General features: G+C 41.1%; 1 protein-coding gene across 4 annotated transcripts in view; it reads right to left on the bottom strand.

Moving 5' to 3' along the window:
- Positions 1-10,355: 10,355 nt before the first annotated feature.
- The window catches only part of RASGEF1B (RasGEF domain family member 1B), a 26,872-nt gene continuing 19,582 nt past the window's right edge, over positions 10,356-17,645 (bottom strand). For all 4 annotated transcript variants that reach the window (XM_008641306.2, XM_008641305.2, XM_017744244.1 and 1 more), the window contains 7 exons: positions 17,527-17,629; positions 16,752-16,831; positions 16,110-16,205; positions 14,561-14,656; positions 13,222-13,345; positions 12,510-12,582; positions 10,356-11,710 (listed from right to left, as the gene is read on the bottom strand). In XM_008641306.2, coding sequence (XP_008639528.1) covers positions 11,686-11,710; positions 12,510-12,582; positions 13,222-13,345; positions 14,561-14,656; positions 16,110-16,205; positions 16,752-16,831; positions 17,527-17,629 — 597 coding nt within the window. In that variant the 3' untranslated portion in view covers positions 10,356-11,685. The remainder of the gene's footprint in view (positions 11,711-12,509; positions 12,583-13,221; positions 13,346-14,560; positions 14,657-16,109; positions 16,206-16,751; positions 16,832-17,526; positions 17,630-17,645) is intronic.

A 17,645-nucleotide genomic window follows, 5' to 3' on the forward strand; every position in this document is an offset into this window, starting at 1 on the left:
GCGGGTGGGCGGTGCGCTCCCGCCGGTGCCGTGAGGCAGGGAGGCGGCAGCCCCGTCCCAGGTGGGCGGGACAAGCTGGGCTCCTCAATGCACCCCACCTGGCAGAGAGGTAAATGCAGGGCCCAGCTCAGCTCGGGCCACGTCCACAAGCGTTTGTCCTGCTTGCTTTCCGCTGCCCTGTGGATGGGTCTTGAAGTGGCTGTCGGGCACACAGCTGCAGAGGTCCTGCAGCTCTTTTTCTCTCAAACTGACCCTCAAACACCACTGCACAGTCCTGCAAGGAGCTTGCTCATGTCCTAGGATATATCCTCACTCAGGCTCGCCTCAGAGTGCAGCATTGCCTGTGTTCAGCACTGACTCTTGGTGGAGTACAGGTTTCACAAGGGCCATTCTCTCCTAGCACATGCCTTTATGTTGATTCAAAACGTCTGTATTCAGGGCTTGTTTACCCAAACAGCCTGACAAACCAGGGATGAAAGGATTTTACAACAGGCGAAGAGCTGCATGCACACCTCTCCTATGGATGCTGTCAAGAAGACTTGGTCTAATGCCAACCTGTAGCCTCTAGGACACTGTCTCTTCAATTTTCTTTTCTGCAATTACCCCCTCCTTTTGGGATGGCCTATTTATAAATCTTCCTTTGGTTTCAACAGATCTCAGGGTTTCACAGTCACTGTCCACGTCTGGGATGAAGCAGCTCACATAAATTCTAATGGGACCCGCCCACAAAAAAAAAAAATACAAATAAATGTTGCTCACATACATTTCTTTACTCAGTACCTCAAACCAGAAATGTTATAGTGATCAGCAAAGCATGTGATGAAAAAACTTGTCCCAGCAACTCCTTACACTCTGCAAGTGAGCTGCTCTGGGTTGCAGCAACTCACTCGGATTCCCTGAGGCAGTTTGTCAGCACCCTCTTCTCGTGTTGCAAAGTTCGTAAGAAATGCAGCCAGGAATCCAGAGACTGCTCCCTGTTTATGGTACACCAGGGCTGTGGGGTCTTGCTCTTTGCTGGTAAAGTGTAAAAGGTAATGGGTACAGCAGGGAATTCACCTCCCAGGAGCCTTTGGAGAGCAGCATTCCAGACCTGAAAGCAGGCACTGTAGGACTGAGGTCAGCTGCAGGGCACTGTCTGGAGGGCCTCATACCTGCCTGGGCAGGTCCAGCTGTCACACCTCTTCTAAAAATTCCTTAGATGTATTACAGAGCCTTCTTTTGCCTTCAGAACTTGTTTCAGGGTAGAAATATGTTTGGATTAAATTAGGGATGCTTTGGTCAAGCTAGATTAGAACGTCATTTGATACAGGTTATCTCGAAAATTTGGAAAGCTTGCAACTTATTTTTGTTTTATTGTGAAAGAAAAACTGTGCAATCATATCACACAAGGCCTTTATTCTATAATACCCACTGTCTTATCTGCAAACTGCAGGGGCAGCAGTAAACCTATGAAGCACAACAGGGGTGGCCTGCTGTTAATCCTTTCCATTTGTACTGCTGTCTCAGTGAGAAACAGATGAGACATTTATTGCCATGAAGTCTTGAGGAGCAGATGCTTGAAAAGATGAGGATTCAGACTGCACCTTTCTGCTGCTTTCATGTTTTGTAGCAGAATAAAATTGATGGCATTAAATGTTGCTTGGTTGGTGTTTGGGCTTTTGTTTGTCTTTTGTTTTGTTTTTTTTTTTTATAGAAATCAAACAGGGATTAGAAAATAACAGTGCTTCTGCTTCTTTCATGCCTTGGGAAATATTTCTTTATTTTAGGAATTTTGCTCTTAATTTTGTGACTAGCCTATTACATCAGTAATCTAGAAGATGGACTTCAACCTGAAACACGACACAGTCTCACTTGCCCACTGTACTTCCAGAAAGAGTGTTTTGTTTGGGGTTGATCCCTTCTTCCCTTCCACCTCAAACAGCAGTCTTTTTACTGTGGGTGTGAGGTTGTTTTTGTGGTTTTGGCTCATCTAGTACCATAATTAAAAATCAAACAATCAGAAAAACATTTTTTGAAACCTAAAGCACATCAATTATCTAAGCTCCACTGCTGTCAAGGAAAAAAAAAAAAAAAGCAAGCATGTTTTGTTTGCTAAAATGTATAAATAGTGAAAGGTTTTGGTAGTTGTCATGCTGGCTTTGTGGATTTGTCACCCAGCACCCCTTTCTGCACAGAACTGTAAATAAATACCTCAAGTCTGTGTGTGAATTGGCCTCTTGCACACTGGGTGAGAGAACCATTTTTGGGACAACACCCTTGGTGAGAGGCGGTGCTGCAGTCCTGGCTTGAGGCCGGGATCACAACAGTGGTTGCTCAGAAGGCAGCAGATAACAAGTGAGATCCTGCTTTTCTTTCTGTCCCCGCTTGCCAAAAAAAATCCTCCTCCTCAGCCTTGTGGGAAAAACAGCTTCTCATCCCGCTAAAATGATCACTGGGCAAAGTTCACCACATTTTACTGCCTCTCTTTAAAACTGACTGACAGGTTGAATGTTGCTAGGATGTCTTGAGCAGCCTCTTTATGCAGATAAGATAACAAAGATTATGGCATACGAGAGAGGGACTGTATGAGGGAAATGGCATTGCTTCTTAATTCCCAAACAGAAACCAGTCTTTTAATTACATGAAATAATGGATATTTATTTGCCATCTTCTCCCCAAATAATAAATAAGCCGTTGAACACTGCCTTATTCAGTGTCAGTTCACTCACCAGCCCTCCACTTGGCCATAACTTCCTCTTGCCAAGATACTCTAACACCTGAAAAGGAAAGCATAGCAAAAGCACATCTGGCACTTCAATTGCCCCAAACCCTCAGTTCCACCACTCTCACTCCGTTTGACAAAGGATGAATACACTGGAGCAGTGAAAGATCCTGGAAAGAAGAGAAATGCCTCAGAGCTTCTGGCACAGATAATTTTGCCACCTTTGCTGTCTTCTTCTTTTTCATTTCATTGAGAGCAAGCACCAAACCACAGAACTACTCATTGCCCATCTTCACAAGACACTGAGCATCATCCCAAGGTCAGCTCAGGTATGGACTGTGAATGTGTACAGTACTGGTAGCGCCCTTTATGCTGGCCTTCTACATCCTGAGTCTAGAACAGCTCTCACTTGCTGTCCTCCCACACCACAGATGAAGAACTTCTCAAAAGCAAAAAGGAATACAAATTGTGGATACCCATTACACCAAAAATTATGCAAACTCATAAGGCTTTAAATGGAAAGAAATACAGTAGTTTTTTTACTCTGGTATTAGGATTCAATTGAGACCTAGCACACTTGAAAAGACACTAATTTTTTTCTAGTTCAGCTATCACATTTCACAGCATCTTGTTTTTTTGGTTACTTTTTGCATGCAAACATTTTCTGGCTTTGACCCAGGTCTCATCTTTACATTGAAAAATTCTTCTGTGGGACTCTCTGTCAAGTTGGAAGTTTGAGCAGCCAGGTTAAATAGCCACAGCAGTGCTTCTGAGCACTTCCTTTTCCTGCCCACTCTCCAAAGAGATCCATCTCAGTTCAGCATCACTGGTGGTGGGAATATAGTCCTGGACTGTGGAACGAAAGCTCACCAGGAGGGCCTGAGGATCATCCCTGCCTCGAGGGTGTCTAGGCCTGGAAATAAACCCTTTCAGCTCCCTTTGGACTTTCCCTCCCTGCCACTTTGGTCTCTTTGCATTTCTTTTTCCAGCTGCTCATCTCAGTGCTGCATTTCAGTTTTCTGTTGGGTGCAGACATCTGGTGGTCGAGCTGGTGATGGCAGCTGAACAAGGGAAGCCAAAAAAATGAGGGGTGCAGGGTCTTTTTTTTCTTACGCTGTGGCCTAGTGATAAGAAAAACAAGTTCTGATATGCAGCAGAGATTTACTTTCAGTTTTGTTCCCCTTCTACCTTGCCACTCATTTTCTCCCCTCATCAAGCCTCAGGACTTGCTGCACCTGGGTGTTTAGAAGAAAGGGCAGACTGGGCCCAACTGATTGCAAGTCACTCCTGCAATGCAAGTGTGCTCAGAGCTGGAAAGGAGGCTTTTCCAGCAGTGCAAGTGACACCTCTCAAGCAATATCTGGTACCCAGATGCTCCACAGGGCAAAGAATGGCTTCAGCCAGTCCTGCCAACTGCAGATAACGGCACCTCACTCCTCCCTGAGACAGCCAGGAGCAGTTGGCAGCAGGAGCATTTCCAGACAACAGCATTTCCATCTGCCTGCAGCCTCCTGTCTTTCTTCTTCTTAGATACATTTTGTGTATGCTTTGGCTGTGCAGCCCCAACTATGTGCTGAAGAACTGCTTATGCAAGACACAGATCCTTCAGTGTACGACGCATCTGGAAGGGTATTCAAGCTCTCCCACTGAGATACTGTGCAGGTAGGACACATATGGAGAGTATTCTGTAAATTGAAAGAAATATGTAGGGTCAAGGACTACTCCATACTGCATCTGCTAAAGGTGGGATCAACCCTAATCTTACCTTTTCTAGGAAGCACAGCAAAGAGTGAGATCACTTCACCTGAGAGGAGATGAACAAAGTGCTGGAGGTGCCTGGTTCTTTCCAGTGCCTTAAACTACATGTGCAACACCCTGGCTTCTAAGTGTGACATCAGGTGAGTCTCACTATACAAAGCTCTTTTGCCCAAAGAGTCCAAGGCAAATGTAACTTGACACAAAAGACTGATCTCAAGAATGAGAAGATACTCCCTACCTCTGGCTCTGGTCTGTCTCTATCTCTGTTCAGTGTTTCTTTGAAACTTAATGTGTTTCCAAGACAAGTCATTTCCTCAACTTCAGACGATTATTTTCATGACATTTTGTTTTCAGATGTTTGCAGCTGGAAAGGCAGGAGCCAGCCTGTTGCCATGAGCTTGTTTACATCATATAATTTGTTCTACAATCAAGTAAATTCCAAATTGTAAACTAGATGACTCGTCTGCTTACAGGAGGCTGTGGAAGCAATGCGATATCACACTGATACATGAATGTGAAAGCAGCAAGAATGTGATTCAGATTAACATGGTGAGAGACAGCACTTAGAACTGATGTTTTTGCATTTGACCAATGACAAGGTTGGGAGAAAGGGGAGAGAGGGAGAATAAATTTATCCAAAACCATTTTAATATGCTCATTGGGTTCATTCTCCAAGTACTTGAACATTTGTTTCCAAAAAGTAAATATGTGGATAATGGCAGGCTTGCTGCTTTTTTCTTTAAAAAAACCTAGAGTTCTTTTTGGGTTTGCATCTCTCCTGCAGTTACAGGAAAAAAAAGGAATTACAAGAGAAAATTTATGTATATATACCACATATAGCCAATCCCAAGAGAAACATTTCAATGAGTGCAATTTCAATGAGTGCAAAATTACTGGGGGGAAATTGATCACAGTCTTGATGCTTTTTTTTTTTTTTTTTTTTCATTTCACATTTTACTTTGCCCCCATCTCAAAATAACTGAACACTTTTCAGTCGGGCATTAAGCAAGATAACATCTGTGCTGAATCTCATTTCCTTTACTCCAAAGAAACCAGCTTTCCAGGTGGTGCAAAACAGGATGCAGTGCCCTACCTGAATTGCTGCTTGCTTTTAGTGTTATTCCAATTAAAATGTACCTATTCCAAGGAAAAAACTCAGAGAAATGAGGTTGTGTAGGAAATATGCCCCAGTAAAATTCATTATGATGCTTAATTCCCATTGGCTTCACACCCCATGCCAGCAGAAGTTGAACAGTACGCAGAAAAAGCAGTTGCTGGTTGCTGCCTATGGTCATAATCTAAACACATTTCTTCTTGGGAACCTTCACTCTGATTTCCTCATCCCATCCCACTGGTATCTCCGGATTTGTTCCATTTGTATCACAAGAGGGCACCCTGAGTCAGACTGAAGTTTCCCATCCACATCTTGAAAGGCAAAAGCTGAAGCCAGGAAAGTCCTTGGACTGAAATGGGCTTTCGGGGAGAGGGGCACTGCAGAAAGAGCCACCAGGGAACAGCAGTTGCACCTGCAGTGTCAGTGTCCTCTCTTTGGGTGGGAGGGATAAACACTCACTCTCCTCTCCTCCGCTAGGAAGAGGACCCCTGCAATTTTAAAAACTGAATTCAAAAGTAGCAGACTACAAATAAGGGCTTTAAACAAAATAACCATGTAACATTTGACTGAAAATACTCTCTCAGTAGTGCTGGAGATAACTGAAGCGCCTTCTTCCCTTCTTTTTACTGAAAACCAGCTATATACTGATATACCAACCGATACTCTTCACAAGACATTGTGTAACTATGACTTCCCAAGGCAGTTAATAAAAACGAAAGAGTTTTCTTCTCTGAGAAGAAAAGCAGCATTTAAATAATCCAATCAAGTACGCTACTATTATATGAAATGAAATTTGTATAGACGAATAAATAGACTTAAATAAATTCCCACTTCACTTCTAAAGGTGGTGACTGACTGTTTCTTAAATATAACAAGAACCTAACAGCACATCAACAGAGGTTGTACTGTGTCCTGAAAATCTGCATTATGAAATCAACCACTTGGGATGAATGTGAATTTGATTTTGTAGGAGGAAAGGAAAATTCTGTATCTGTTACAAAATGAACACTGTGATGCACTGTTCTCATATACTTAACCTGTTTCTTGAAACTTAATCTAATAATGACATACCCTGTGAATGTTGCTCTAGAATATATTTTCATTAATCTTTTGTGAAATACAGCTCAACATGTACTGCAGTTTTAAATTTTCACTGAACCTGTTGAAACATTCACAGATCAGGCCTCCTTAATGCTCAGTCCTTCAAATTCAGATTGGATCTTCAAATGAGACTTGTTCTCTGTGAGGTTGCTTGAGTATGTAATGCTGTAAGTACTTTTTTATGGGGGACAAACAGCCTCTGAATACTAACTCTGCTTGTTATCAAACGGAGTCACACAGGGATCAAGGAGCATCACCTGCTACTTCCTCTAGGCCTGATCCTGAACTGCTAAACAGAAAGTAGTACATGTTTGCTCAAACAGAAATTAAGGAAAAACATCAGAGTAGATTGTTACCTTAGCAACAGCAGTAGGAAGAAACACGTTGTATATAGCCCAATACTTCTTTTACCTCATGTTTCACATGCAGTTTTTCTAAACTTTTCTTACTAATTGCTCAAATCTTACATAAACTTCTGCTGTCATACTACTAGGTTACTCTTGTTGACATTGGATGTTATCTTCTCTTAAGCCTGGTAGCAGATACAGCGCACTTCTGACTCCCTTTACAAGAGAGTCACCATGGTTTTTCTGAGTGGAGCTTTTCAGGCAGCAAACCTGAAATTCAACATATGCATGTCAAACAAACTACTGTAACTTTTATTGCTTGCACTTCTTCCTATCCAATACTGCTGGCCACAGTTACATGATATGCCTCAGGAAAGGGGTGCCAACCAACTTCTTACCAGATTCTCTTTTCTGTTACTCCATAGATCCTCTTCTAACTTTTTTAATGGAAAAGCAGAATTCAACTCTCTGAATAGTCTGGAGAAGAAAAGGACAAGGGAAACTCTAACTCCTTCTGAAATAGCTTTCTCCCAGCCCTAATTATTTCTGACTTCCTACATACAACCTTCTCCCAAGAAAAACTCATTTAAAAAGCAGTGAGGCATCCCACATTTAAATGCTACTGAGTTGTCAGATAATAAGGACTGGTTAATGCCAGGAAAGTTATTTAATCTTTTGACCACTAGGCCAGACTTGGGGGCCTGCAGAGGATCCTGTTGTAATACCAACAGATATTTTGCTTGGTTTATTGGTCTCTGGAATACACTGGCTCCAGATGATGCTTTCCCCTGAAGCTGGAAGTCCACCTAAAAACTATTTCCCCTTCCAGGCTCTGGACTTCACAATGCAGGGGAGAAAAGCACTAAAAGAAAGGAGATAATCCAGCCTCATGGGGTCCTTGGCACTCAGACTCCTTTGGCTATATAAATAACTGATGAAAAACAGCTGCTTTATTCACATTATCTTTTGCATTTTTCTTCCTGAAAAGTAATCCCCATGAAAGGATGACACCATATTTACTTGGCTTATAGTGGGACATCCTTTTGGGTCACACTGTAGCTAAGACTTTCTAATAAAGGAGAAGGAAAAAAGCCATATTCCACAAGAGCTTTATGCAGAACAGTGTAATGACAATGAAGTGTCAGTGGCCATCAAATGATGCCCTTGTTGGCATGAAACTCTCACTTCTAAGTTTACTGAACTTGATCAGTTCTTTGAGTGTTGAAATGTCAGCTTAGCACATACCTTCCCTTTATGCAGGAAAAATCTGCTACCGAGATTAGACAGAGGAGCTGAGAGAAAAAGCAGACATTGGTGCACTACAAAAGGATTATTCTTACTATTCTTCCAGCAAAAATACTGCAGGAAGCCCACAAAAGAGCATACTACACACAACTAGTAAGGAATGACAGGGACTATTCCCTAGAATAACAGAAGTCTTGGAAAATGAATAGTGTTTTGCCCACTAGCTTATTTGTGTATTTTAGTGCTGGATCAATGTCTTGGGGTGACCTTATGATGTGTATCCCGTATCGCTGCCTATGCCCAGAAATTAATTTGTGTGTCTTTCTATGCCTCTAAACTGAGCCTGAGAGGGGGAAGGAAAAAACTGCGCAAAACTTTTTCAAAGTAGTTTGCAGCTTGTTCAAGGTCACACAGAGATAGCAGGTTTTTTTTTCCCCAGCTGCGGCAGGGGAGTGAGGAAGCACCCGGCTTGCTGCTTTCCAGTCAGCTTTTGGCCAGTTGTTTCAGTTTCTTGTTCTCCGGAGAGAGACTGAGAGTTGGATTTTGCTTTTTCCTCCTCTGGAATTCCGGATTTTCTCCCTTTTCTACTGGACTGCTTTCAACCTCAGAGCACATTGGGAGGACTTTCCATCGGGCACAGAGGGCCTGGCCCTGGCCCAAGCCCCAGCTCCGAGGAGACCAAAGGGAGGACTCGAACACTTTCCCAGGTTTTTCCTCCACAGCGAGAGATTTTATTATTGAGCATTATTTTCCTTTTCCCGTGTGTTTGGTAAATAAATAGTTTTATCTCCTTCACTTTCCTTCGAGGAAAATTTATTTTTTCCCGAACCTGGGGTGGGGAAGGGGTGGTTGTGCCTTCTCTCAGAGGATATATTTCTAAATTTGGCCAAACTGGAACAATCAAGTACCAGTTTTAGCTCTGTCAAGAACAGTCTGTCTAGGCAGGTTGACAAAAAAACAACACAAATGCAAAATACCCATGTGGATGTAAAGGTTCTTACTTGCTCTTTTAGACATGACAGTTGTAAATAGGCTCTTGCACACTTTTGCATTCATCTGACTGTTCATGATGATGGTATGGAGATTTTTCCAAATAGGAGGTCAGGGAAACACCTGGATGGTAAGGACAGGTATTGATCTTGCGGGCTTAGCCAGACATCTATAGACTCTTTTGAAGAAGTTGGTTCACATGTGTCTGTAAGAGGCAGAGTTTTTGTCTCTGTACCATGAGAAGAAAGTGCACCACAAAGAAATACACAATGTTTGACCCATTTGTACAGGACACTTTGGTGTTGCCTCTGCCTCCATTAAGCACTGAGCATCTGTCAGCACTGAGCTGGGATTTTCAGCCCTGCCTGAACACTCAGCCTGTAGAGTTAATGAGTTCTTGTAACTCCTCATTTCTGAGAGTCTGTGATGTTTCCTTTGCGAGCTGCTCAACCGTGGGAGAATCAGTCCTTTTCTCTCCCATTTGCTATGGACAGGTGTGAATGGTTGTTTCCAAGCCACTGGTTCAACAGCCTGACAGGAGCTCGGGATGATGAGAATTAAAGCCCAGCACGGTGGCTGCACCAAGTGATGGAGCAGAGGGCACAGAGCATGGTAAGGCTCTAGCATGAAACACTGACTTAAACAATGGCTGAAGGAGTAGCTCTGGCTTGCCAGAGGTTAGGAATTTGCATTCCCCTTTCAAGCACCAGGCATAAGCCTCAACAACAGGGGAAGGATGTAGAGGGGAGGATGGGAAAGATCTCACCTGATGAAAGCTGAGAGGCAAGTCTGTGCACAGCAGAAGCAGTCTTCTCCTTTCCAAGAGCTGGCCTCTTCTTTCCCCTTCACCCCAACTCAGGGAATGGGAAAGGAGGAGAAGAAACCTTTGTCAGGGCTTGAGGCCCTGGTGCTAGTCCTTGTGGAATATGTAACTCAGTGACTTCCAGCACCTTGTACCAGCAAACAAGCTGTAGTTAAGGACAGTATCCCTACTCATGAAGGCTGCTTCAGCATGTTACTACAGAATTCAAAATTAAAATATTTGCCTGAAAAGGCATAGACAGAACATAAAAACCACCCTACCTGAAAATTCAAGAGATGCAGTGCAACAAATAAATAAATTTATTCTTACATTTTTCTTTTTTTTAATAACAGTAGCAGAATAATTGCAACTAGGTTTTTTTTTTTTTTTGGTTAAGTATGTACTTTGCTTATTGATATTTGCATCCAAGGTGATCTACAGCTACAGCTTTGTTTTATATTTTTTTAATCAGGTTCCTCTCGGATAGATAGAGTGACTAAGTACTCAGAGATACTAAAAACTTATTAGGTGTGTAACACAGTGAACTACTTCACAGTCATAAACATAATCCCTAAAGCAAACACACAGGAAGACTGTTTTGTTCATAGCTGGAGTTCAGAAGAAGCCTCATTTTTTCTTTTTGGCATCTTGCTATTTCAGTCAATAGAAAGTAGAGATTGCGTTCTCCACTGTTACCTTTTCAAAAAAAAGCAGGTATAAAAATTACTCAGTAAAAACATACTCTCATATTTCAACATAGTTTGTATGCCAGTTTCTCAAAGACTGTTCTAGAAAAGTCAGCTTTGTTCAACCTAATATAAGAAGAAGGTAAAGTATTAAGAGTAACAAAACTGCACAGTAAAAATAAGAATGTCTGTAGCACGTAGTGGTTAGCTGTAAAGAACTGAACAAAAGAAAAAGCCTCCCTAGAAGTTGTAGACCTACATAGCTACTTTTTATAGAAGGTGTATTTTCTACCACAGCCTTGATTTTTATTACTTTATATTTTTAAAATAACTTAGAATAATAATGAGTTTGCCTGCCAGCAGCCAACTCAAAAACACATTGAAAAAAGAAAAAACACCCAGCCACCATTGCAGTGGTAGGGAGAAATTCTCCTCAGCAGCCAATCTGTTGTGTCCAGTCCTTTCCCTTCTTAGCAATCCCAAACTTCGGGGATATATTCAGCTTATTAGGAATGGGAGCTCTTCAATGCAGACTTGGGTTTCACCGAAAGGAATGGTGAATACTTCACCTCTGTAATCTCCTGTGAGTCTTTGTAGCAGCTCTGCAGTCCTTGTAGCAGCAAGCTGCAGCCAAATGAAAGGAAATAATATTCCATCCAGCTGTCAAATGATTCACAGGCAGCATCTGAGATCTTCAGATGATTCTCAATCAATACTTCAGCCTGAATCCCAGCTGAGTGGGCTGTGATTTTATCTCATCTGTTAGATGGGAGAAGCTGCCTGTTTGTTCTTGAATTAACTTCTTTCATCTTTGCTGCGGTGATATTGCAACTGACTGCACATCTTTCATCGTTCTGAGTGCCACTGAGTGCACAGAAAAATAAACCAAGCCGTGCCCCCTGGCAATCCATGTAGCACAGCAACAGCAGACGTGGTGTGCTCTAGACTCTGCCCAGAAGCGCTGACCTGGAAGGCAGAGGGAAATGCAAACGGGTAAGGACAATCATTAGAATGATGTAAATCCTCTCAGACGGAGTGGCTACAATAAGGAAGCCATGAAACTGAGATTCGTGTTACTACAGATTCTCATCTTGTCACCCTGTGTAATGTGGAGTGTCTGTGCCCTGATGTAACTCTCTTCCTGTCTTCTCCTCAAAATGAGTGAAATCAATCAGATGGAATTGTTACATCCCCCTGCCTTAATGGCTCATGCATCCTTCCACAATTAGTAAAATCAAAGAGTTGATGAGGCTGCATTCCAATGGCAGAAGAAAAGCCAAAAATATGATTTTGCTGAATATTTTTTCCCCAGCCTGAACTCTAAGTTGTTAACTGGTTTCATTAATGCATTTGCCCCAGAGTGATCTTTATGCAAATGTCAGCCCTGTCTGAAAGGCTGGTGCAGAAAGGGATGCAGTAGCTGTGAAAACATCTGTGAGGCATCTCTGCATAGTACTTGTGAGGAAGTGAGGATTTCTTGGAGTTTAGAAAGTATTTTCTTCCTTCACTGAGTAACGCAAGAATCTAAAATACAAAATTCCTTATTCTAATTCCCATTTCCTAGGGAAAAGAAGGACTGAGAGGGTTTAAGATAAAGACCGATTGTTCTATTTTTTCCAAGAGTCCCAGATTGGAAGGGGGATTTACAACCATGCTGTGCCCCATCTGTTGAAACACATAACATGCCATTTGGTTTTAACTGCTGGATGCTTGCTGTGTATCCCATTCTATTTATTTATTGATCTGGGTAACCTCTGACACAAACCTTAGTGTCTTCCATCTGTCCTTCTCAACGTGGTTCTCGGGACTTTCGCTTTCATAGGAAGCCAAGTAAAGTGCTGCAATCAGAAGCAAATACATTATGTTAGGCCCACTGGCATTTTAAAATTTGCTCTCCCTGCAAAGCAGACTGAGTTAAATGAAGCAGGCATGCATTATCCATCCCTCAGATTAGGGCTTCAGAATCCCATTAGGAAGTATAGCATTGCTTATAATTGCACCCAGACAATGCTAACAAACTGTGCATGAGAACAAAGACTGCCCTGAGGGGGGAAAAACCAACCAGCAGAAACTCAAAAGCCCAAGGAGAAGAAAGCACTCAAGAGAAAATAAAATGAGCCCAGGGACATGGTGCTTTGTAAGTAGCCAGTGAAGTCCCTGTTTTCTTCCTTTAAGCAGCACCCTTTAGTGCAAAGTATCCTGAAAGTCCATATAAATACATTTCATATGACATTTAGAGGCACCACACCAATTTAGTTCATTCTATTTCAGAATCAATGTTGATTCTCACAGATTATATGCACATAAAAGAAAAATCTTATCTTCTCTGTCATTTGTAAGGGAGGAGCATTTTTTCTTGCCAGACAGAGATGTCTCAGGACAGTCTTTTCTCACTGTGAGGAAGCCACAATTTAACATGGAAACAGATTAAGCAGCAGCCAGTGACACCATCCCTGCAGGAGCCCAGAGTTCCTTACCATCATCACTGAAGACTGGGACAGTGAGCAAGTACTGCAGAATCTTCCAATCCCTTTCAAAAGGACACTCCACTTGCTTCCATGTCATAAATTCACTGACTTGTTTTGCCAATTCCCAAAATTTCTGTCAGAAGATGAAACAGAAGAGGTGCTATATATTGAACAGCATTGCTTACCCTGAATATTTTTTTAAAAAGAGGAAGAGATCTTGGTTTGGAGACCAAGGCTTCAATTGCCCTTGGCTTTTACAATAGAATTGAACATGATCTAACTCAACAACTCAGTTTCTAACTTTTGTGTTCCTGTTTCAAACTGCGGTAACTTCCCACTCCTTCACCTTCTTAAAACTGCTGTTATTTGGGAATACAAATACAGTAGATCATGAAGTGCACTTAGTTTTTTTCAAGGAGCTGGTAACACTCCTTATGCCCAAATTTAAATTTTGATGATGCTCATGCTTCTTGTTTTGCAGTGACATACATCGTGATTTTCACATCAGATGCTTAATACTGACATTTCAAAATCCAGATGTTTCCTGTCAGTCAGCAAATCTGAAATGCTCTATTTTCTTGCTGGAAATTTATGCCAAAAATAAACACTCCCCATGTAGTGTTCTGATGTCATTAATTGATAAACTCTTTCAATAAAAGTTTAACATGCCTCAAGTGCACACGGATTCCTTGAGCAAAAGGACATTCCAGCTCATTGAGCAGCCTAGTTTTAGAACCTTTAGGCTAATTCAGGCCTATGACTACAACTGAAATGTACTGCACATTCGTGTGAATGACCCAGGCTTCTTGAAAACTGAAAGCACCAGGAAACAAATCAGATAACAAGCATGAAATATGGGGCAGAAGACCTACTGGAAGACAAGAGAGTCAAAACTCCCTCACTGCTCTCTATCACGTTTCTCTTCAGAGACAATCTGAGACTTACATGCATGAAAATACTGCCTATGTATCTTGACAAAGGAGGAACATTTTATGTGAGGAAATAAAAGATAAGCCCTAAAATACTAATTTAAATGATTTTGTCATTAACTGCAACAAACCTGTGAATTGAAATGTTGAGATGAATTTCAGAACTGGGAAGAAGTTCTGGCTTTTTTTTTCCCCACTAAAAAAATTGTGAATATTGAAAGTTTCTATAAACACTTCATCTTTGATAAAACTGCTTTTTCCTAACTACCTCCCACCTCCTCTGAGAAGTAACAGATATACTCAAATTCCAGGCTATGTTTGCTCTCCCAGATTTCAGCAGAAGTTGGACTGTGATCTGCCTCAGTTTTCTGTTAAAGGGGCTGACCCTGTATTAAAACCCCACTCGGTGCTCTACTTACCTCAAAATTGACATGACCATTTGGAAGGCGATTGGCACCACCCTCATTGAGGAAGTAAATATCTTTGATCAACAGGCTGAAGAAAGGAATCACGATCTAGGAAAAGAACAGCTTTATTATCAGTCTGGTCCTGAATCAAGACACAATGGTCTACAGAGAAAAATGAAAGGAAGTTAGGTGATACAAAAGTTAAGCAAACTACTGAAGGACTAAAGTCTCTACAACTCTCTTTCACTACAAAAAACTGTGCATTCACTACATTTTAAAATACAGGTCTCTCCAGAAAGTCCTTCCTTCATTTATTTCTATGCCATGCCCCTCTTGTTTTCATTTTTTTCTTCTTCCTTGTGGATTCCAGGAGATAAATGCTCAGAGGAACCTATTTCATACATGTAATTCCTGTAGGGTATCTCATAGTGTAGCTTTCTCTCTTGACAGGACTTGCTTAGTAAACGAAAGCAGATGCACATTGAAGTAGAGCAGGGAATATTGGGGTAGCAGCACAAATGGTTTTTGAACTACACTTCCCTGAGCTCATGCCAGTCATGGAAACTTGGTACTGACTGGCTTGCAATGAAGCATTTCCTGCCAACTGAACAATGTATTTTCTTTGGAGAATGATGGAACATTCTTACTTTCTTAAAATGGTTCTATTTTACTTTTTGTCCTGTGGAAGTTTTCACAGCTACACATCCTTGTTGCAACTGGGGATGAAACAAATACCACTTACTATTTCCATGGAACACTTCACTGCACCACATTTCAATACCTGTAAGTTCTTTCTTTGGAGTCTTAAAACTGACTTTCCTCTGAAAAGAAGTAAGCCTCTTACATTTAAATTTCTGGTACTTTGAATGATATGTGAACAGATCCTTAGGAGTCAGAAAGACATTCCACGTATAACAACAGTACAGACTAGCAGACTGCATGTGGATTTGCTTCATCTGCCTGGAGTGTATTCCGTGAACTCCAAGATCACATTTATTAAACCCAACATGACGTCCTAATATCATAAGGAGTTGATGAGCAACTGCTTCCAAGTGGAGAGCAGCTAGGAAGCGATTTGATTCATTTCCACAAGAACTACCACTGAGATGCTGCATCTAAAGACTGTACACAGGAAGGCAATTCCAGAGCTCTGTCTAGATTTGAGGTTTAGAATACCTTTTATGAGTAAGTTTTAAAGTTTTTCAGCATTAAGCCATGAATTACTGAAAGTTTAGCACAAGTAGCAGCGATAAAAACAAATTACTAGCAACCTCACGTCAGTCCTTAGCCTTTCCATTTGTGTTATGGGTTTGTGAGATACAGGTCTGTGTCAAAAAAAAAAAGAAAAAAGAAAAAAAAAAGGCTAAGGCTTATTTTATTTAATAATCAAAGCAATCATTTAACGTTTGGACTTCCAGTCAGCACCAAACTATCTGGCAGCTTTTTACAAGCCCACCAGGGGTAGAGTTGCCGAGAATCAGAATTCCAGGATGAAGGTTTACCACGCAACTTAACAAGCACATTTCCCTTTTTCCCTCTGCCAAGTCATGTGCAAACACACCTTCTCTCTGTTGCTGTGGGCTGTCAGGGACCTCTGAGTGGCTCCGCGCAGAGCAGTTCGGTAATTATAGAAATTGCTAGAAGGGTCCATCTGATGCTACAAGGCATGAAAAAATACAAATAATGAGATACACACAATCCTTTTTCAACTGAGCAACTCTTACATAGGAAAAGATCTTCTGAACAGCCCCACAAATACAGCTTGGCAGAGGACTGCAGCATCTCTCTATCTGCTCATTTGATCAGAAGAGAACTTCATTTTTAAAAATGTCCATTCAGCACAACAAGGGATCCAATACAGAGTCTCTTGGATAAATCATAAACTCTTACAATGCTGCACTTGCATGATCTTTGACCAAAGTCTCTACTACCTGAAGGTAACTGTCAATCAATTTTTTGTTGTTGCTATTTTTAGGAGGTGGCTTTGGGAATTAAAAAACTCAATCAACCAAACTTCAATTTTCTTCTTCCAAATCAGAAGAGCAGCAGTCAGCTGGACAATTCTTACTGTATCTCCTAGAATATCCACTAAGAGCACAAAGATACTAAATGAAATGTCATAACAAAACCAAACCCGCATTTTAGAGCGGTTAAAAGTAAAATGGTATTAGCAGCATCCTGTCCAAATATTAGCCAAACTTACCTCAAGAATATCAAATTTGGCTGTCTTCACTCTTGCCCAGGTTTTCTTTAATCGAGACACAGGACTCATGTTCATGCCAGCTTGATATAAGAGAAAGAGATTGTTGGAGTATTTAAAAGAAAAAAATCTTTCAGGTAGCTAGGACTAGTAAGTATTTCTAAAGCAAAGAATCTATTACCAATAACAAATATTTTCACCAGACCTACTCAAGAAACCAGAGTAATTGTTTTCTTTAAATTCCAAAACAACGTTGGAAACAAAATTTACATCTCTTACAGAATGAAAGCTCTAAAAAAATGCTATGACATTTTTTAATGTGGATTTGATAAAGCATATATATACAGTAGAAAAGCTCAAATGAGCATTCTGAACACCATCTCTTACATACTTCATTGAAAACTACACATTAACTATGAAGAACAAATAAAAAATTCCCAATGTTTTCCTATCAGATTTAAAGGGGTGTGGAATTTTTAAAGTAGTAAGATGTGATAGAAACAATGGAAGACATCAGTTCTCCATATTACAGGGAAAGTTACTATTCCAATTTAGCAATTTAGAAGTTGGTTTAAATAACTAGGGATTTAAGTCTCTGAAGAGTTGCAATGAAAACTTTGGTTTATACCAAATTTATGCTACACACATAGCGCTACAACAGTGTTGAGCAACTTCATGCTGCTGACCAAGCTAAGCAGTAGACTTTTGTGTGAAGCACTCTGCTTCCTTTATCCAGATTCAAACATGGATCAAATAATATCTCCGTGCACATACTTACAAATAATAGCCATTAAGGAATTGAAGTTGCCAATGTTAAAACATTCCCGTGCCACATCGATGAAATATTCTATCACTCTTGCTCTGTGCTTCTTCTTCACAGGCTGCAAGAGATGCATT

This window comes from Corvus brachyrhynchos, unplaced genomic scaffold, assembly GCF_000691975.1.
Source record: "Corvus brachyrhynchos isolate BGI_N302 unplaced genomic scaffold, ASM69197v1 scaffold229, whole genome shotgun sequence".
NCBI lineage: Eukaryota > Metazoa > Chordata > Aves > Passeriformes > Corvidae > Corvus > Corvus brachyrhynchos.